Source organism: Electrona antarctica, assembly GCF_951216825.1.
Source record: "Electrona antarctica genome assembly, chromosome: 15".
In the NCBI taxonomy this organism is placed as follows: domain Eukaryota; kingdom Metazoa; phylum Chordata; class Actinopteri; order Myctophiformes; family Myctophidae; genus Electrona; species Electrona antarctica.
Genome location: NC_136796.1, coordinates 27521009 through 27544001, shown reverse-complemented (window position 1 = coordinate 27544001; position 22993 = coordinate 27521009). Strand labels below are relative to the sequence as shown.

General features: G+C 44.9%; 1 protein-coding gene across 2 annotated transcripts; it reads right to left on the bottom strand.

Moving 5' to 3' along the window:
- Window positions 1–328: 328 nt before the first annotated feature.
- On the bottom strand, window positions 329–18854 carry efna1a (ephrin-A1a). Of its 2 annotated transcripts, none has more exons than XM_079522578.1 (5): window positions 18522–18854; window positions 4127–4422; window positions 3558–3623; window positions 3169–3267; window positions 329–2517 (listed from the first exon to the last, which is right to left on the bottom strand). In XM_079522578.1, the coding sequence occupies exons 1-5, from the start codon at window positions 18617–18619 to the stop codon at window positions 2384–2386; spliced, it is 693 nt and encodes a 230-aa protein (XP_079378704.1). In that variant the 5' UTR covers window positions 18620–18854; the 3' UTR covers window positions 329–2383. The 2 variants fall into 2 exon arrangements, with proteins under 2 accessions (XP_079378704.1, XP_079378705.1); XM_079522579.1 differs by having other exon boundaries at window positions 329–2514.
- Window positions 18855–22993: the final 4139 nt, after the last annotated feature.

The following is a 22993-nucleotide window of genomic DNA, read 5'->3' as shown; positions in this document are numbered from 1 at the left end:
GTACACAGCAATTAATATTCAGTGGTAATTTAACATTTAAAGTGCAAAAATGGACCCATATTACCACTCTGGATTTTACTGTGTAATGGTTATGATTTAGGTTGTATTTCATTAACTGCTCCCGATGTGCTGGCTAGTGCCTTGCATGGTTTCTGCCGCCATCGGTGTATGAATGTGTGTGTGAATGGGTGAATTGATGCACAATCTATGTAAAGCGCCTTGGATAAAGGCGCTATATAAATGCACCATTTACCATTTACCATGTGGAAGTGGTCACAGGGTGGGTGAGACATCAAAGAGTATATAGAAGAAATTAAAGAGGAAGCTCTTCTGGCTTTCCAAAAATATCATGTTTTATTTCACATGAAAATTTCACATTTAGCATATTTATCAAACAGGTTTTTCTTTTTTAATATAATCTATATATACATAATATACATCTTTACTTACACATGTACAAAATAAGGTAACAAGAATTCCAATAACAAAAAACAAAAACAAAAAAAGACTTGACTTCAATGTTAGTCATATATTGTTGTGTTGTTGTTGTTCAAGCCAGCCTGTCGGGTGAAAATGTGCTTGGCATCCATGTTTGATGCCGTGTCTTGTCTTGCGGTGCGTTGTTTACAAAGAATACTCCCTTCAAATCTGGATGTTTAAAAAAGACAGAAACAACAACTGCCACAGTCATAGTGACGGTTGTGTACTCTGATTTACTTTACTTTAGAATTATTGGATGCTATGCTTTCGAGGACTATTTTGTGCTCGTTTTACTGTTTGCAGCTGTGGTTGTATACATAGCAGAAAGCACCAGGACACTACAGTGACAGGCAGGGCCCTGTAGCGTGAAGAAGTTCATATGGGCTCTTATGCTTCATTTATACTTGATGTGGTCGCGCACAAAAAATAGCTGATCTACAAGCTCACAATGCGAGTAGATCAGCTATTTTCGCCACGCAATGTTGTACGATAAAGTACAAATCAGACTTTAATGTAGGTTGTTTAACCACTACAGGGGCAAGATCCAACAAACGGAGAGGTCCAGCCTCTCCTTGCTACACACAACGTATCAGTGTACGATTTTGGCAGATTAAGGTTTAGTTTTGTCACTTTTTCGCTCTCAATTTTTGCCCAGTCTCTCACTCTGCAGTTCTAACACACGTACAAACACACTCTCTCTCTCTTTCACGCACGTACTCGTTGTGCTCTACTACAGCACTCTCCCGATACCCCAAAAGTAAACATTTCATTTCTTGAACATACAGTATATACAGTAAAACGTTTTTTCTTTTTTCCAGCTGCAATCATTATAAATTATCTTCACAGAATGTACATTTAACACCTGTTGATTCTGATGTAGTGTGTCTCCCCGTGTTGTTGAGTGTGTGTCTGTGTGTGTGTGTGTGTGTGTGTGTGTGTGTGTGTGTGTGTGTGTGTGTTGGGGGGCTGGGCGATATGAATGAACTACAATCAACATACCAAATACCTCAATATCGTGATGAGAATATCGTATTGTGATGACAATATTACATTTTAATTTTCATCAATAGCAAAAATTCTACTATTTTTGAAAATGTTTGACAATATTTTAATCAGTTTAGTCTCATATTACCATAACGATATATTGCCCAGCCCTAGTCTGTAATATACAACTGTAGCATGCGTTTGTCTGTATTGTGCAGTATAGTGCTACAGTATAAAGCACATGGTCGAGTCTGCCGAGGAATGATTGGGAAAAACAGCCCCTGCATTTGTCAATGCTACATTTAGAGAAAAATAAAAAAATTGGGACCTCAATGCCACTCAATACTATCACGATAACAATAATAACAAACGTACACAATACTCAAGGGTGGAATAGTGTACAAGTCGGAAAGTTGAGTTATCTTTGGCTCAAAACGTTTACGAGATTCTCATTTTCACTAAATGCCATTTTCATCTGGTACAATTATTTTTAACTGTCTAGATTTGTCATATCTGAGATGTTAGTCTCGATTATTCTTCATCCTGTTTTACGTTCTCCTCGAAATTCTTCATGTCTTCGTTGTAGATCCTCCAAGGACGATCGTCATATTTGTGACTGGAGCACAAAAACTGCATGGAAATCAAACAAAGCCTGATCTCTCGGCAGGGGGAGGAATACTGTCATCTTTTGAGAAATGAGATTAAGCCCAAATGCTTCCTCTCAAATGTTTAGCAAGCCCATATGTACTTTACAAGCTTCAAAAGGTCTCTCTCTCTCCATCTCTCCCTGTGGCCAGCACTGGGCACAGAGAACTGCCTTTTTCTTTTTTTGAGTCAGTGGTTACATCCCCACGGACTGTCTTCATTGTAGTCCCTGAAAACAAATGTCTGGGAACAGCAGTTCTTTTCATATTGTCTCTCAGTGCAACAGCAGCAGTAATGAGACTGGGACGAGCAGTGACAGGAGGAACAGGGATGTCGTTGTTGACGCCGCAGAGCTCGTCCTGACACTTTTCTGCACCTCAGGCAGGACCACCACCACTGGATCGTCTGCTTCAGAAGAGAAGCAGAAGACGAAAGGGGAGAAGAAGAGGAGGAGGAGCATTAAAGCACACATTAATGCACACTTCTTTTACACATATTTTATTGGGGGTTTCAAGTATAACAAAAAAGTATAAAATATAGGAAATGAAAAAAATATGAAATAATAAATACATTACAGATACAATAAAAAAAGCACAATTACAGACTCTCTCCCAAATTGGGAGAGAGTTAATTAATTAATTAATTAGACAGGGAATAAGGGAAAGGGGCATGATATGTATTGGGAGTCCCAATACATATCATGCCCCTTTCCCTTATTCCCTATCTAATTAAATTACAATATCACATTGAGCATGATGTATACGTACAATACATAAGAATTAATGCACACTCTTAGCTCAACCATTAAAATCCTTTAAAGGCAAAATAGCCTATCTACAAGCTCACCAATTGTTTTTTCTATTTTTGCTCTTAGTGATCGTTATTATATACTGTATATATTTTATTATTATATTATTATTATTAGCCAATAGTGACATCCCCAAAATAGGGACACCCAGTTGAAAGAAAGTGTCTAGCCTGCCCGAACCCCTTATCTGGAAATGCCAGATTCTTGTAGGCTCAGAGATAATTACAGGAGTGGTGGTTGGTTGGACATACCTGCAGGCAATCTGTTGGAAGGGTTGTGGACCCCACCGCCGGCTCCAGTTACAGCTCCACCTGAGCCACCACCTTTAGCCACCCTGGCCTCCTGTGAGCCTGCAACAGAGAAAACCCAGTCAGTCAACGACTCAGCCGCAGCTTCAGTCTAGCCCAATCTATCAACTAACTCTTACTCTGCAATTGTGATGTTCAGCGTTGTACCTAATCTGCCATTTTGTGTGTATTTTGTGTGATTGTTATGTGCAGACAAACGTATCAGGTGTTCCATTCCAATGTATGCTGTGCTGAAAGCCATAACCATTAACCAGTGGCCCCAGCCAAATAAAGATTGATCTAATCCCACTCTGCGCAGTTCTCCCTCCAGCCACCAGGGTGGCGAGACTCACCATCAGCAGCAACAACGTCCACCCTGAGCCTGAGGCACTCTTGTCCGTGGTGGTGCAGAGGTTTGGCTAGAGGGAAGAAAGAAACAACACAGGCTTTAATTACAGACTAACTAATGCACTTACTGCCCTGGCCCCTTAATCCACCTTCTCATACACACACACACCCTTGGAGGCAGACGGACACGCGGCAAAGCCTTATGAGCCATCTGTGAACATTGAGGCGGTGTGTGTCTTGTTGTCCGGACGTTTATCTAATTACAGCCATAGACAGGGTCACAGCACTGCTGATTCTATTGGGTTTCATGCTAGGGGAATAGCAGCCATTGCATAAAGCTGGCAAACAAGAGCCGACACCCAGATAATGTCAACACTCAGCTTCAAAGTGCTGGCCTCGTTTATCTGGTCCTGAGCCAAAGTTCAACCAGTCACAGTTAAATAGGCACAGAAATGTAAATGTGTACAGATTGTCTCCCCTGTGTGATTTTGTTTTGTTTACTTCATGCAGGTACTATTCCTACTTCCTAACAACTGCCTCACCAAAACCCCATGTTGTCTTGACAAACACTCACAAATATAGTAGTAGCTCTCTCCCTGGCGGAACTCCTTGCCCAGGGTGAACGGAGTGAATCGCTGGAACTTCTCAGAGAACTTCTCGGGGGCATGCAGGGCGAAAGGGTGACCGCACTCCCAGCGCATCTGGTCATACGACTGGGGCTTGCACGTGTCATAATCGCCGCGCTCCACCATGTAGAGCACGTATCGCTCTGCGTCCTGCGAGGGCACGTCGCCATGCGGGTAGTGGGGGCACACGATGTCAAGGTAGTCGTTCAGTCGCACCTCTACCGCGTAATCATCCCACAGGAACCTAAAGAAGAGAGAGAGAGAGAGAGAGAGAGAGAGAGGGCATGGTTAGTCGGGTGGCAGGAGATTAATAACCGCACGGATTGGCTACAGTGCAGCAATAAATACAAGCCTCAAAACCGTGATTATCTATCGATCGGTCACACGTGTCTGTGCACAACAGGGAAATCAGACGAAAGATTGACAGAGCGGGGGAGCGAGAAATGGTGTGTGCGATTGTGAATGTATGGCGTGTGCATATGTGTGTGTGTGTGTGGGGATGCATCTCCATGTATGCGTGTCAGAGACAGACACACTAGAAGGGATGGAGAAAACAGAAAAAAGGGGAGAAATGCGAGCAGCATGGAGAACGTGTATATAAATATGGATGAGCGGGCGGCAGGCCGTGAAATGCTGCGCTGTGCTGCCGCGTCGAGAGTTAGCGCTGAGTGCACACTGATCCCGTTACCCCCTCAGGAGCTAGATGGTGTTTACAGAGAAACATTAGTAGTCAGTTAAGTCCTTGGATCCAGGAGATATTACTCCACGGATCCAGGAGATGAGTATTGACATCTGCGACCCCCCACACAGACACACACAAGAGACAGTGAAAAAACATAATGACAAATGCACCCAAATGCAAATAGAAGCAGACACACACAGGCCAAGGTTACAAGGAACAAGATTTGGGGACGTAAATAAGAGTAAAGGTCTCCCTTTCATTAAGAGAGAATCAGAGAGAGGCAGGCGCGCAACACGCGCACACACACGCACGCGCACACACACACACACACACACACACACACACACACACACACACACACACACACACACACACACACACACACACACACACACACACACACACACACACACACACACACACACACACACACACACACACACACACACACACACAATGCGTCTGGTGACTGTCTGTGCCCGTCACCCAGCACCACACTCCCTCTCATTAGAGATACGGAGAAAGAGCGAGACGGAGACAGCCTGACTGCCTGCCTTTCCTCTCCTCTGACCCTCCCTTCATCCCCTCTTCCACTCCTCCTTTCCACCCTAAAACATAAGACATTCACACAAAAAACAAGTCTCTCTATAATGCAGACTGTGTGTGTTAGCATTGTCGTCATTCTCCCTACCCTGGAGAACAGGATACAATGCAACGACATCTGCACGTTCAGCAGACCACCTGTTGGCTCCTCCAAATAGGTCGATGCAAACTATTTCAACCAGGTCTGCTTTTTCCTCTTCATTCCGTCCCGTCCCCCCCCCTTCTCCTCTAGTTCAATGTTTCTCTCACAGATATTATACGTTGATCGCCAGGGGATCATCACCACGTCCCTCCCCTCCTCCGCCTGCCTGATTTATACTCTGTTGCGTGCCGTGTCACGCACCAAAACAGCAGATCTACAAGCTCACAGGGTGTCAACAGTGGCAAGCGCTGTGAGCTTGTAGATCGGCTATTTTCGGTGCTCGACAAGGCGCACAACCAAGTATAAATCACCTCTCCCTGTAACTGAATTATCCCCCAGGGAGCTGCTCGGTGCGGAGGATCCCCTCTCAGCCAAGGCCATTTTTCACCCCCCACACACAGAACGGTAGCCGACTGCTCGCACGCACGCACGCACGCACGCACGCACGCACGCACGCACGCACGCACGCACGCACGCACGCACGCACGCACACGCACACGCACACGCACACGCACACGCACACGCACACGCACACGCACACGCACACGCACACGCACACGCACACGCACACACACACACACACACACACACACACACACACACACACACACACACACACACACACACCACCTAGACAAGTACCCCCAGACACACGCATGCACGCACACACACACACACACACACACACAGTATTCAGTTACTCAAGCTGTGCTTATCCCTTTACCGTCTCCTACTGTTCCGACTCGCCAGGGTTTCCCAGAGAATGGATGAAATTTGCTCGACTTCCAATATTTTCACAACACGTCTCTAGAATGTGTGTCTAAGATAGGGTTCTGTTGCTTTTGCAATCAATACATATGTGGCTACTCAGTCTTTCAACAGCCTGCACAGAAGCCGGCCAGTTTGTGTGTGTGAGTGTGCCACTGGTCTAGGCCGGAAAGGGTCGATGGGAACTACTGAGAAGTTAATGTTATAGCACTTGTGTATTTGTTTGTCACGTTGCACCATTAACAGTACACCACATACATCTATGGAACACTTGGGTTCCCCACAGCCTTTCAGGCTGCTATTGACACACACACACACACATGCGCGCGTGTACGCGCACACACACAGCCAATAAAAGCTCCACATTGGAGCCATTTCACCTCCGGTCGGGGAACTTGGTTAAGAGATTTTCTCAGAGAATTCCAACCGTTTCCTCATAAAAAGGCCCCTGAATGCAACAAGTGACATTTGGGGGATTTTGTTTTCAAGGACGGGGGCTGTGGGGGGGGTTAGTGTTTGGATGACAAGGTCCATATGTGGGACTAACGATCAAAGTGCATGGGCAAAGGGCCCCTGTCGATCGTTAGGCGGGTGTTGTTGTTTGTTGCCGGGGGAGCCCTGGTAAAAAGCAGAGAGACACTGTGGCTCCAAAGACTCAGGGCCCTGACTCCTACTCCACAAAACGACCCCCCCCCCCTCCCTTCCCTGACCATAGCAGCATTCTCTCGCAGCTCTGCGTTGACTCCCGCTCCAATGCACCACCTCAATGCTGATGAGCAGATTAGGGCAACGACACGACACCATGACGGGAGCAATGCTGGCCCGTTAAAGTGTAGCAACACCCTCTGCCAAGCAGAACTCAATCAACATGCCATCTAGCTGTGAGTGTGTGATGATGATGCCGTGCCCAAATCCCTGCACAAATGGATAAATGAACAGTGAGGAATTTACTGTGTGCCAACTCCGATTGGGGGGTGGTGGTGGTGGTGTTAATTATAATTTTTTTCAATGGTCCAGGCAGCTTAGCTCTTATCTGCTTGCCTGCCACACTCTGTTTGCCGTATTGCCGCTAAAGTGTTTATTCTCCTCGTCCTCCACTTTCAATTCCAGTGGAATCGATAACGCTGGTATAGCAAACAATGTGGTTTGTCTTTCACACACACACACACACACACACACACACACACACACACACACACACACACACACACACACACACACACACACACACACACACACACACACACACACACACACACACACACACACACCTTCTCTCAGAACCCCACATCTTCAACAACAGCATAACCCCACCCCCCCACCCCAAGCCCTGATGATAAGAAGCTGGTCGTGGTATGGCCCCAATGTGTTCATCATCAACAACAACAAAAAAGGGGGAGGGGGGTCAAGCACAATTAAAACACAAAAAAAGGGTATTAAAGTTACCCCGGGGGCAACTTATGCTCCTCCGCCCACTCAACCCCCCTCCCCCAAACCACAGTCTTTCCCCCAGGCTGAGAGCTGGAGGGATGAAAAAGAGAGAGAGAGGAGAATGAATGGTAGGAGGAAGGGGTGGGAGGTTGGTTCGGTTGGGGGGGTCAGAGGGCTTGGAGCTAGGAATGGCTTTTGATCTTCCCCTCTGTGTGTGTGTGTATGTGTGTGTGTGTGTGTGTGTGTGTGTGTGTGTGTGTGTGTGTGTGTGTGTGTGTGTGTGTGTGTGTGTGTGTGTGTTGTATGAGAGTGCTACAGTTGCTTCTTTATCAATGCCAGGGCTTCATACAGTGGCTCTATTCACACACTGCAACTGGCTGATGGGAGTGAAGAACACAGGCTGAATGCACACAGCCAACAAGGGTCGGCCTGACTTTTTGTTAGTTCTTTTTTCATTAACAGCAAATGAGTTTGGATTATCCTCACTTCACTTCACTCTCCGACACTTGCATTGTTGGAATGCAGTGCTGTGCTCTATAACTACTTTAACTTTGGCAAGGGCATTATTATAGGCAAAAGAATATATATATATATATTAACAATTGAAAAATACCCAAGCTGTGACCTCATAGATTTCTGAAATAATTTAGAAAATGTTAAGTGGTTAATTGACTGACCCGGACAACACAAGCTGTCTGTCTCCATGTGAATGTAGCCTGGGGCCAAAAGACAAACACAAATTATGTCACCCTTCATTCTGCAGACTCAACACAGCTTCCATTCTTTGTTCTTATCTAGAGGGTCTGCTTCTTGTCATCAAGTCTCCTCTCCCAGACTGTTGCGGCGGAAAAGACCTGTGCCTTCCTTGGTGTCTCTCCCTGCCATTGTCATGCTTAATTTATACACCAGCGTACGACAAAGTATAAATCAATCAATTGCGCCACAGCATGGCGGACTAATTTGATGGCTCCCCTGTGATTATTCATGCGGATGCAGTTGAGCAGCCCAACAGAAATAACCATCAGGATAGTGTTCATTTCGGCGACTAAAACTATGCAAAATGTTTGTCGACTACCTTTTTTCACTGATGAAAGCGAAATAAAAACGAATCTATGACTAAAACGGTAAATGGTGCAATTATATAGCGCCTTTATCCAAGGCGCTTTACAGAGTGCATTACATTCACCGATTCACACACACATTCACACACCGATGCCGGAGGAAACCATGCAAGGCACCAACCTGCACATCGGGAGCAATTAGGGGTTGAGAGTCTTGCTCAAGGACATTTTGACACTAACTCTGGGGGAGCTCGGGTTCGAACTGGGAACCTTGCGGTTCCCACCCGGTCACTCTACCCCTGAGCCTACTCACTCTACTGCCGCCCCACTAACTAAGACTAAATATGCTGACAATTTTGTCAACAGATAAAAAAACAAGTGTAAAAGCATTATGACGCTGTCATCACGGCTTGCCAAACGGCTTGCCAAAAAGTCGTCTAAAATCTTATGGTATTTAGTCAACTAAAACTAGACTGACACTAAAACATTTCAGATGACTACAATATGAAAACTAAATTAAGTTTTATTCAAAAGACTATGACTATGATCAGAATTTGCTGTCAAACACCGCACCAGGATATTATCCTCTAGTTGGGGATGATTTGCAGATGCAGACATGCAACTGGGGAACTGTGTGCCATGTGTTTGTGTGTGTGTATCTGTCTGAGAGTGAGGGCCTATGTGGGTGTGTGTACGCCTGTCTGCGTACGAGTGTCTGTGTGGGTGCGCGTTGGGTCTGTGGAGTCTGTTGAGGAATCTGGGTGTGCGTTTCTGTGACGATAAGAGGGGATAATGAATGGTGATGATAGCAGACAGCCAGGGAATGTCAAGCGCGGTAGCATGCACGTGTGTGTGTGTGCGCACGCATAGATGTGCGTGCGTGTGGTCTGGTGTGAAAAAATAGCCTACAGACAGTTCCTCTTCCTCACTCTCCCAGTTTTTTTTTTTTTTACCAGAGTGAATTCCTGATTTATTGGAGCCTCTTCAGTGGCAGGAGCCTAATCTCCCTTCTTTAATCTCTCTCTCTCTTTGGCCAGCGTTTTGCTTTCTTCTGCACCTCTACCCCCTTCCTTTCATCCATCCATCCATCCATCTCCCTCTCTCATCTGTGCACTCGATCGTCCTGTGGAATGTTGGACCTCTGAGAGAGAGGAGGCCGTACTGTGGATCAAAGGTCGGGCAATCGTCGAGTCAGCAGCACTGGAGGGTCTCTAACACCCAGATGAACACTCGCACAGAAACCACACACATGCACGCACGTGCACACATACGCACAGAAAAGTACTTGTGGCCCTTGCATGTTCAAAATCCTAGAGGCCGTAACCGTGGCAACTCTTCAAACATGGATCCAGCTCCATTCAAAAAGCACACAAGAGCCACCACAGCTGACAAACCAACCTAGCTATGATGACCACTGGACCGAGACGAACCAAAACATATGGTCTCCGCTTCACTCGCTTCTAGCGGACATGTTGATCCCATTAAAATCATGAGCACCTTGCATTTGACCATACACTGCAGCTATTCTGATCTCACAACACATACCCCCTCCAACCCATTCCATTGGGCTACTAGTACTAATGCAGCTACAGGCTCTCTGGTCCAAACAACTAGCCTGACAAGTCGACACAGCATGACTTGTTGTCAGCTTGTAGATCTGACATTTTTGTTATGCGACAGCGCACAACCAAGTAGATACCAGGAATTAGACGCACATGTCATAGGCCATCTCTGAGCTTTGTGTAATTACACCAACTGCCGGGAATACAATTTAATTTTCCCATTGGGTTATAATGCAACCAGTAATGCGGCCTAAAAGGTGACTGGACTATGCCACGGATGAGTGGATAGGAATGCCTGTGGTGGGGGGGACTAATCGGCTCGTCCGAGCCTGGATTATCGGGTGGAGCAGAGACTGAGCCCGGGTCCATTCATCAGCACCAGACCCTGCCTAATACAGGGGCTTAGAGTGGACACCAGGGCCCAGAGCAGGGGGACATGAGCCGGCATGGGAGAGCGAGATGGGGGCAGGGCTGGTGCCTCGACCCCCATTGTCCTCACATAGATATGTGGTATTACCATCCTTGCCCTGGATTTAGTGAGTGGAAAACGAGCTGGACTAAATGACTGTGTATATGTACTGTGTGCTTTCGTGGAAGCAGAGGGGAAAGTGAAAAGTGTGTGTGTGTGTGTGTGTGGGGGGGGGGGGGGGGGGGGGCTGGGGCGTTGAGCACAGGGTAGTTGTTCCACTCAGAACTTATCCTGTGCAAAATGAAAAACTATTAGGGCGACTTTAAAAGAAAGAGGAGGCGTGTGAGAGGAAGAAAGGGAGCCAAAGGGTTGGGAGTCTTTCTTAAGTACATCATGAGCTTGGTTAAGCTGGTCTCCTTCACGATCTTTTATGCAGTCAAAATTGTCCTCGTTTCATCTGTCCGTCTGTCCATGCGTCAATGTCAGGCTGCCCCTCCCTTTCTCTGTTCCATCTTTCATCGCCCAATAAGCCGACCTGATCCCCCTCCTCCTCCCCCCGTCCAAACGCCAAACCTCTCCGAACCAATCACGACGTGTCCCGCTGGCATCCCAAATATGCGAGCCTTCTGACTCGCCGCTTGCGAAAGCCCAGCACAATGCAGCATGGCAACGTCGCTGTTGTCATAGAAACAAATGTGGTCCAACACTTTCTCCGTCCTTTCGCCTCCCTCTGTACATTAACTACCCAACCTTCTGTTTTCCCTGCTTCTTAGTGACTTGTTTGTCAGTCATCACTCTCCGCATGTCACTCAGCCTCGGTTCGCTCATGACGTCGGTTGTACTGACGACAAGCACCCGTGGCCAGTTGGCCCAGCTCCAAGCAAAAACAACACCGGAAAAAGAAAAGTCCAGCCGTACAATAATTGCCTAATGCCAGTGAACCAGAGAGACTAGATGAATGCCGGTGATCTTTACAACTGTCTTGCGCTGTCCCTTGAGCCATTTGTATCTTATAAGGCCCTGAACAGAAAGGTCACCACTGACATCACATTCCTCAGGAGGCAAATATCTGTGTAAGAACATCGATTTTGGCCAGATTGATTTCTGCAAGATAAACCTTCGTTTCCACTTTCCAGTGTTCCTCCCTCCCTTTTCTAATCCAATCACAGCCCCAAGCCTCAAGTGTAGCATAATGAATTCCACAGGGAGCACACAGTCTATATGAGCATTTATTGTATTGTGCTGGCTCTTAATTACAGACACACAATGTGCCAATAATGGTGATGGTAAAGCTCATCTCTAGGGGGCAGTAGTAAGTGGCATTCAAGCACCAATGCAAGCTGGGCAAGAGACATGCATTTGCTGTAGGGACAAGTTTACAACCTAAATCCAATTACACAACCATGGGAGACAAACAAAAGTGGGGAAAAATAAAAGGTCACACAATGACCCTTATTTACACGACAAACACAATGCTTCATTTCAGAGACAATATTTGCCCTTTGTAGGCTAATTCTCTTTCTGTCTCTCAAACGCTCACACAATTGAATGTGTTGGACAATCTCACAATGACTTGCAAGGACTTGCGCAACGACAAACGAGTCTCAACGGATACAACGGCAAACACTGACATCCACAGGCATACACTACACTCACATACACACACACACAATCACACAAAGACAGAGAGAAAGTGCGGGCAATGTTTATCATAATTGTACATCTATTTACTAAAGGGTTCTTTCATCCTCAATGTTTTCGTCTGGGATTGAGTGGTTGTAAAATACTGAAAGTCTGAAGACAATAATTGCGGGGCCGGCATGACAGAGGAGGAGGAGAGAAGGGGGAAGACAGAGTAGGACGCAAAGGAAGTCTGGTGCATAGATAAGGAAGAGGCGCTGGGATGGACAGGGAGCAGACAGAAACACCCATGGGGTTGATTACAGTGAAAATGATCCAGGCAAGATGGAGGGTTGAAACTGGACATCAAGACAGGCCAGGCCAGACCAGGCGTCCATGAGACTGTATCCCTCTTCATCATCAATGCCTGGCAGCCGCATGTACCACCGCGAAACAAGTAATCGCGCTATCAATCACTATTAATCCACTTTCACCCACTGGCGCTGTTTAAACGTGTCAACTTAACTTCCCCTACGACCCTGGGAAAATTTCAATCAACCTGTGGTGTACAGCCTCAAGTACAGCCTTTTTTACAGCTTGCGTGTGCTGGTGTGTGAGAACCGTATTGTTTATTGTGTAGACAGGATACGCGCTTTTCCCGGGAAAAGCTGCGTAGCCAGGAAGTGCTGTACTTGGTTAAAGGGAAATGCACACGCGCTCACACACACACATGCACGGTTTGGTAACACTAGCTCGCTGCGGTGGTGCAAACCTTTGGCCTGATTTGTTATCCGACAACACATACTCCATAAAACAAGCCCCTCTGCCTCTGACACGGAGACAAGTGTGGTTTATCACAGTGCACAGGGGAGGAAGGAGCGTGTTGACAACCTTGAGGACATGTCATTATGGCCACTGGGCTAAAAATCGTCTTGTCACATAGGCTTTAAGTATAAAGCCTGCCTAATGTTCCACACACTTCTTTTTTTTCAATTTATAATTTGTATTATTGGTTCCACCACTTCTAACCGATAACCAGCCGCTCTGCAATATCTCCCCAGTTTTTCCTTTCTCTCCACATTTAATTCACCAGACAGATTACCAGGGCAGATGTGGAAGGGGAGAGAGAGAAAGAGAGGCAGAGAGACGATGAGCAAGAAACAGACTCAGGAAATGACTGGAGAGGATGCAGGACCAGAAAGACAGAGACACGGCTGAAATCAGGAGTGCAGTAGGGGAAATGTGGATTCTTTTTCTCTGAAAAGAAAGACAGAAAGAAAGAAAGAAAAGAAAGAGCTTCATTGTATAGGCCTTTACTTAAACAGTGCAGAAATCCCTTATCTAGTGCCTCGGCCTGATCACACCCCATAGAGTTCACTACTCAACCTTATCACTCTCAAAACAAATACCCACATACCGACACACACACACAGTGTGTGTGTGTGTGTGTGTGTGTGTGTGTGTGTGTGTGTGTGTGTTACACACACACCTTTGTTTTTATCCATCTTATTCCTGTTCTTTCATGGCTGGGAGGTTCTAATACTGGCCCAACCACTTCCACTGCCACATGAAGAACCTCAAGAGGGGAGCGAGGAGCACACACGAACAGGCAAATGAAAAGAAGGAAATGGGATTTGAGTCGAGTTCTGTGGGAAGACTAGAGTGTCTGCAGGGAGAGGAAGAGAAATGTGGAGGAATGAAAACTATGGAGTGAAGTGAAGCCAGGAAGAGGGAGAGAAAGAAAAAAACACAAGTGCGAGAAGCAAAGGGCAAAGTGCCTAGTGACGAATCGCTACGGGTGCCAAGAACGATAAAAAAAATTCCACACCTCTTACCAAGCCCCCCCCTCATGTTCTTGGAGAGCAAGAGATGGAGGTGAGGAAATAATAGACTGAAAAGAGGCAGCTTGTAAAGTTGAGATAAAAGCTTGTGGAGGGAGCGAAAGGGGGTCCCAGAGACAGAGAGGATAGAATCAGAGTTTCCCAGAGGCCGAGCCACGGCTGTGTGAAGGGAGGCCCAGCTGAGTGGCAGGCCGGCATTCAGGGACCACCGCCACAGCACCAGTGACTGACAGACTGATAGAGGCCACGCCACTTCATCACACACTGAACTCTGACCCTCCCAATCAGTCACACCCGTTACCATTCTCTTTCTGTGGCACTCCATGAAGAGCATTCCCCAATTTGTATGGGAAGCATTATAAAACAAAGTACGAAGAAGGAAAAAAGAAAAGTCCAAATTGACGGGCTAAATGGTCTGGGAATCCCTCGTGAGGGTGAAACCTACCTTTCAAAAACATCATTCATCGCTGCCAGCGCAGCACAAAGGTATTCATTTAATTGAATTACACAGTTCAGCTAGCCGAGTTGGGTCAAAATATAACTATAACTTCATAATTAAAGCAAAAATGAATTAACACATTATTTGGGAAAATCTGAAAAAAGGTGAGGTGATTGAGGTGATTATCTCATATGGCGAGCATAGAAAGTAGTGATAATGACGATGAATAAAATGGTTCCAAATGAAATACAATGGACCTCCCGCCTACACCTTAAAATCCCCAGTTTTAAATTGAACTCTTTGAGCGTAAATGTTTTTACACTGTAAGCACTCTGAGAAAAACGAACAGAGGACTTTACTGTGTGGAGTGAGCGGGGGAGCCATGAAATAGTTAACAGATACACTGAACTCTAGACCACAGAACCAGCTTGAAGAAGAGAACCTTGCCAAGGCCAATAGCAGGAGGGAGGCGGTGGAGTAAGGGAGAGACAGGTACAGAGCGGAGGAGGAATGGAGGAAAGCAAAGGAGCGAGGGAGAAAAGAAAAGGAGGGAGGTGTAGCCGTGCTGTCAGCAAACGAGAGGACAGCGAGAGGGTTCCAGGAGAACGCGCAGTGTGAATGAGTAGATTATTGCTTCACATTGAGGCAGCCGAGTCCAGAGGGCTCTGGGGACGATGTTAACATCAATCACAGCCATGAGGCGTGTGTGTGCGTGGTGCGTGCGTATGTGTGTGAGCGTGGACGGCCAGGTTAATGCGAGTATAAGGCTGTGAGTCGCTCAGTCATTTGTAACTGGGGCTGTTGTACACGTGTGCGCACACAGTCTGACACACACGTTGAGCCCCCCGCATAGACACTCCCTTCAAATAGACACGTACACATGCAGGCATGCTGAGGCACACGCTGACTGGGCATACTGGTGAAGCAACTTCTGGGAATCAACCGGTACAGAGCTGGTGATTAAGCTGCTGGTAATTAGATGCAAGCTTTTTGTGTTGTTCACCCTGACACAAATACACGAACAAACAGGCTGCCAAGAGCGCTGACACACACACACACAGTCAAGAACAGATTTCACTCATGCTGAAACAGAGCATGTAGCAAGCTCTCAGGCAGCTACGACCTTGGGAGTCAACATGCCCCAAGGCGTACTACACACGTACCACACACACACACACACACACACACACACACACACACACACACACACACACACACACACACACACACACACACACACACACACACACACACACACACACACACACACACACACACACACACACACACACACACACACACACACACACACACACACACACACACACACACACACACACACACACACACACACACACACACACACACACACACGATATAATCTGATTCGCCTCTTTAACAACACTGTAAGAAGGAAATTACAGCAACTTTCAAATCAAGGCTATGAATCAATGAACCACAAAAACTAGGAGTGACGATTTGGCTTCAAATCCCATACCGACTCCAATAACTATGTTTTGACGTCAGTAGTGTCAAGAAACGGGGTCGAGGGCAAACGAAGATTGCTAGAAAAGATGAAGTCACAGAAACAAATGAAAAAGAAAAACATTTCCAGAACTTGCTGATATTTCTGCGAAAGCGGGATTAAGTGTGTCCGAATGGGCAGCTTAGTGCACACATCCAATAGTAAAAATAGCAAGTGCAAGGGACGGATTACCAGTATATTCACAGAAAAAGATCTTTGTTGTGTCTCTGCAGTGATGTAACAAATACAAATCACTTTGCATCCATGGACAGACGCCTTCATTCTGATTTGTCAGTGGAACACATTATGATGACAGATCGGAGTGTGAGATCATGTGACTTTCTGATATGAACATGCCTATAGCATTAAACATAATTCATAGACACTCCCGGACAGTGGCTTCACAAAACGAAAACAACAAACTGTCAAGTGAAAATCAGCGTATTTTCGGCAGGCCCCGCCATCCTGCAACAAAGCATAGGCTTCAGAACAGAGAGCAAGAGCCTGAGAAGATCTAAAGTGGATTCGGACGTTTTCTGGAGGGGCATTTTAATATCTGGGTGTTTACAATCAAGCTAGGACATGTGTTTGCACATTAGTGAGAGTGCACAGTGCACACCCAGCTCCAGTGATTGATTGAGACAGTGTCAGTTTTAGTGTGACTGTGTGTGCTGGGCAGTGATTGAGTGAGTGTCTGCCAAGAGACTGTGTGTTTGCGCATGTCAGCCTCTGTCTACGTGGGTGTGTTCCAGTGCCTGTGGTGTTTATGTGTGTGTGTGTGTGTGTGTGTGTGTTTGTGTGTGTGTGTGTGTGTGTGTTTGTGAGTATGTGTAGCATAAACCTACACATAGCCCAGCCATTTCACCCTGCCATCATCAACCATAACTCTAATTGACCCCCACTTATTTCGAATGTGGCCCCTAACCCCAACAATTTGAGCTCCAATTTCTTCTCCCTGAGCAATCCATCTCTCTCCCACTGTGTGACCCACTGGTCAGGCTTCAAGTTACCTCCTCTGTCTCTGTCATAGTCCATTACATATCATCTTACCACCTGAAATATGAACACCTCGATGTCTCTCTGACAGCAAAGCCAAATCCATCTAATATCATCTCTAGATATGGGAGATGGAGCAAGATAAACCCCCACTCATTACAAAGAACAAAGCTGTTAGTGCTGACTATTTGAGGATATTGCATTGCATCTTGCTATTTCAACACCACTGCAGTGACTCAAACATTTAAACCCACACAGAAATATTCCGGTACCAGCATCTGTAGGTTTCCTTTGCGTGTGATATGAATGGAGCTTATTAATGATCTTTTGCTTCAATGGAGTGACTGAGAGTAAATGGTCCATTGAATAAAAACAGCTTGGCAGCAGCAACACATAGGCCTACCAAGGAAAACAAGGGGAAACTGTGAATTAAATCAGGGCTAGGCATTTTAATAGGTGCTCTTGGTTCTACAGTGGTACAATTACTGTAGTGTATAACGGCTAAATACATTGCAGTCTTAGAAAACACACCGAAAAAAGGGAACACTTCAATAAGAGAAAAGCACTTTCGGTTATCTTCACAGATCATGCTCACACAAATGTATTCCCCATGGAACAATTCTTTTCAGTTGAGCGCCATGGAAAAATGCTATCGGAGAACAACAGTATATGCATGTATCCTTTATCAGCATAGACATACAAGTCAAAACCATTTTGCACCACGTAACCTTACATTACACATATTCCTAGTCTGCGTTATGTATCTATGCTAGAATAAACTGGAAAGCATAAAGACTACACTGGCAGCTAAACTAGGGTTACCTACCAGTTCAATCGCATAAAAGTAAAATATCAGGGATGGGGTGCTAAGGTAACAGCAATAAGGTTTAAATTATAAGTGCCAGAAAGTTTTGAGCCGTGTGGGAGGGAGGGAGCGGTAGGGGGCAGCCAACTCAGTACATTATCATGACAACAGCAGCTAATTCAGTCCATCACAGTGTTGTGTTATAACGCACTATAGTTGAATGAATATGCATGAATCCCAGCAGCGCAATGCCAAATGCATTGTGATAACAATCTACGATGTGCATCATCGAGAGATCACATTTACATAGATAGGTCTACTCTACTCTACATTAAGTACCCCGCAATTACAACTGGGTAAAGTACTTCTGGACCACTGGGTGTTCTGGGCTTAATACGAAATAATATATAGGCTAAGTATCTTCTATGTAGAATCACATTATTTTTTACAATGACTTACTTTGGGTTCGTGCTATTCCAGTAGACACTGTGGCGCTCCGCAGACGCAAACCAGGCGGAGATAGTCGCAAGCAAGCACAGAATCCAAACCAAATCCATTACGGAGTGGACGTGTGCAAGCAAAGAAAAAAAACAAAAAAGAGAGAAAAAGAAACGCCTCAGGTAGTTTCTGCAAAAAAAGACGAATATACTTCTCAAAGATGGATGCGTCCGTCAATCGCAACGCAAGCATGCAAGCTAAAAAACTTGTGCAAGCGGTGCAGCGAGGGAAAAAGACAACAAACAGATTGTTCTGTAAACACAAACTGTGCGCAGATGAGATCAAGTCAGGAAATCCGTAGTGAATGAAAGGGGCAACCTGCGTGGTCGTCGGTTTTGTCAAACGCCCACAACTGTCTGCCACACCCCCTCTGTCGATAGAGCCAATGAGAAGACTGTCCGAGAGACGCTTGTCTGATAAAAACACGCCCCGAGCTCGATTGATTCACGGTTTTACGCAGATAAGGCTCAAACCAAAACGATCAGTGTTTTATTAAAACCTAACGTTTTGTTACTTTGTCTGCCAACAGTAGACTTAAGGTGTGCCTCTTTTCACCCGCATTTTCATGATCAGAGAAATTCAAGGAATCTTGTTCAAATGGGTCCATGGTTCAAGTGGTTGTCATACACCCATCATAACTTTATTTTTCAGTCAAGGTCAAGGACTTGAATTAGCTACTTAATTAGTACTACGTTTTTGCTGTTAAAGTAGGTACACAATGACAGGAACGTTTTGTCATCATGGTTAAACATAAAAATCACACCCGTGTGAACTGAGTGGTGTAAGGTATTATATAGCCTGATCAGCTGTGGTCTATATATATATATATATATATATATATATATATATATATATATATATATATATATATAAATGGTAAATGGTGCATTTATATAGTGCCTTTATCCAAGGTGCTTTACATAGATTGTGCATTACATTCACCCAATTTCACACACACACACACACACACACACACACACACACACACACACACACACACACACACACACACACACACACACACACACACACACACACACACACACACACACACACACACACACACACACATATATAGGCTGTTTATTACACAGCAAACTGTCATCTGAGGGATCCCAATATCTATATTGGAATTTACCAGTATATCATATATACACAATTATTATGTGTCAAGTAGAAAGTAGAGTAGAGCCTATATTATTATTATTATTATTATTATTATTATAATATTAAGTAGAGCCTAATATACTGTTATGCTAAATGTGAAAGTACGGTAAAGATGCCATAAATACTGTATACGGCAAGGTAAGAATGTAATTTAGCCGTGCCGTGGATGAATAAATGATGTATAGGCTCTAACTGTGTTAGAGCACTGGTTCTTAAAGTGGGGACCCCCAGGGGGTCCTTGAGGGTGTTCCAGGGGGTCCCCAGCAAAATGATAGAGAGTTAGGAATCTAATGGACCCTTATGGGTCTGTAAACCCAGTGTGCAAACTAATTAGCTGACTAAATGAATACTGAATAATAATAATATCTGGGATTTATATAGCGCTTTTCTATGTACTCAAATACGCTTTACATGTGGACTGGGAGAGAACAAAAAAATAACAACTTTAGTAGGGAAAAAGTAAAAGATAAGAATTAAAAGCAATAAAACACTCAAAGTAGCAAGTTGAAATCAAAGTAAACTTGGGAAGGCTATTCTGAACAGATGCCTTTTCAGGGCGGTTTTGAAGGTAGGGAGGGGAGATATTATACAGTGTAGATTAGGGTCCCAGTCTCAGAGATAGGAATCATATGATTCTGGCTAATGGATATCAAATCAGGGGTCCTTGAAATGAAAAAGGTTTGAGGATCACTGCGTTATAGAGTGTATGTGTTTTTTTTTACAAAAATACATAACCTCTGTGACATAGAGGTTAGAGTCTATGTAGTCACATTGTAAATCCCAACACTCATTTTCTGTTCCCATTGACACGGATAATCTGGCCTGTGGGCCTCTTATTCAGCCTACTGAGCCACACACTACCCCTGGGGGGGTTTTCAAGCTCGTTTCTGCTTGACATGACTGTTTGTTTTGCTCTGCCTGCTTGGCTGTGTAACATCAATCACAAAAGTAGTGTTCCATACAAATGACACCAAAAGGACAATTAAAAAACGAAAGAAAGGAGGGGTAAAAAAAAAAGGACATGCAGGTAATCAGATAGCTACGTACTGACCACCAGAATTAATTTCAAGGCATGGATGAGATTCAGGGAATTGGCTGGAGTCTGGTCCATATTTAACAACGGGGGGAGACAGGGAAGGATAGAGAGAGAGTACAGGAACCAGCCTCTGATGTAACATGAATGTAACACTTCATCAAAATCATGATTTTATCTGAGGCAATCAACTTAAAGTGCAGCCTTGATTGCTGGTATAGGCGTACTTTTTTCCATTTGTTATATCCTACGAGTGTCATAAAGGTGTTACTCCATTTAATGCAACACAATGCGGACCAGAAACATTATACGTAATAACCAGGCGAGGGTTTCAAAGATAATTTAGGATACTGTTCAGTGTTCACGCTATCCAAATTGTCACAATGTGATAAAATCCAAGCAGGTAAAAATATATACACTAAGAGTGATTTACGAATGCAATTTCACCAAAGTTTGATCCAATACTGAGCTGTGCATGCAATCTAATCGTTGTCTCTAAAGGCACCCACACAAGCATTTTGCATGGCAGTTAAAGGTATTCAACTTTTATTGCTTTAATATACAAAAGGCACTTTACCGCATCCAAAGCTACCAACAAAGACAGAGAACACTGAGGAATCCAGTGCAACGATAGAATGAAAAGTCCCATGTTCATCCAAAGATGACCTCACTAAAAGCAGACTTTTCATATTTGCACAGTAGACATTTTGCTCTTACGTCATACTCATCGGTTAGGAATATGGTTGTGCACTATTTGATGCCATACGGGTCAGCACAAATCATGTGCTTGGTATTCATGACTAGGCCAGCAGTCATACCACTTGATGAATTTTTCAGAGACCAATTCATTTTGGGTATACCCTTCTCTCTGTGGACAGATAACAGCTACAGTATAAGGGAGCTAACTGTCGACATAATTGCATTTCGCATTTCGATGGAAAATTGCACTGAAAGAGCTTTTCGACGTGCCGCTAGCGTTGGTGTCAAAACATTATCAGGAGGCGAATGAGAAGACTTTCCATTTCATACCGCCCTCTAACAGTAGGCCTAAATGAGTAGCCAAGCAGATGAACTGGAACACTAAGTTTGGCATTTTATGCATATTGCACAATCACATGCATGTATGCACAGGCACACACTCATGCAAGAAATGGACAGACATCCACACACATTTACATAAAATAAAAATACAGTGAAGGAAAATGATAGTAAAAGTTTGATATGCTTAAAAGAGGCATAGGAACATTACATATACCTTGACCAATGCACTTTTCAATGATGTCAGGGGACCGCATTTCCCTGGGTTTTGAAAAAAGCGAATAACTAGTAAAAAACGATCAAACATGTTTCTTGGAAAACATTTGGAACACATCTATACGTTTGCGCAAGAAAGACCAACTCAAGAGTCCGTTTCAGCTGGGGAGAGGTCAGTTGTTTATGGGTGTTTTCACCCAATAAAATGAGGAAAGAATAAGATGATGTCACTCTGTTTTTATACCTTTTGTGACATCCCCTACCAGGCCATGATGATCATGACATGCTGCACAATGATTTTATATTCCTTTCCGGAAACTTCCTGATTTGCAGATGCAAGAATGTTCTTCACGTTGTCATTATCTTTCAGAATAAAAAAAAGTCGCAATTTTGAAAAATGTCAAAGTGCGGTTGCCGCAGTCGCTTACATAGGCCCCTCCATCATTTGAAAATGTCTATAACGCTGAATAGTTTGGTCTTCTGCCCTTCAAGGGAATTCATGTCTTTACAAACGATTGTAAAACATAGATTGGTTACGTAACCAACAACAGACAATTAGCTACTACAAACGTTATGCAAAGCTCGGCCAATCACAGTGGAAGTTAGATTACTCCGGAATGGCCTGGGCCGTGGCTCAGCGGTCCAGGCACCTTGGCCGGTAGCCCGAGTCTGGCAGTGTGCCGCGGGTTCGACTCCCGTTCCCGACGGCCTTTACTGCATGTCACTCCCCCATCTCTCTCCCCGCTGTAGAGGCTCCAACTCATAATATCTGGGTGGGGCATTCATTTCGAACTTGCATCGGTCCAAGGAGGCCAGTGCTCAACGGGCACCGCTCTAGTCTTAATAATAACCAGTAAGACGCCTGAGGGCGAGAAGCGACCTAGGTCACGTGCACGCATCTGCCTATAGGTGACAGAAGATTGCTGGGCGAGCTCTGGCGCTTTGGCATGGGGGGTCAGATCAACATATGGAATGAATT

Excerpts from the sequence above, each read along its gene's own strand:
- efna1a (XM_079522578.1), bottom strand. The coding sequence starts at position 18,619 with ATGGATTTGGTTTGGATTCTGTGCTTGCTTGCGACTATCTCCGCCTGG. Across the intron at positions 4,423-18,521 it reads TGGAATAGCACGAACCCAAA|GTTCCTGTGGGATGATTACG; the intron begins GTAAGTCATTGT and ends TCTCTTCTTTAG. Across the intron at positions 2,518-3,168 it reads TTCCAACAGATTGCCTGCAG|CAGACGATCCAGTGGTGGTG; the intron begins GTATGTCCAACC and ends TCTCTTCTGAAG.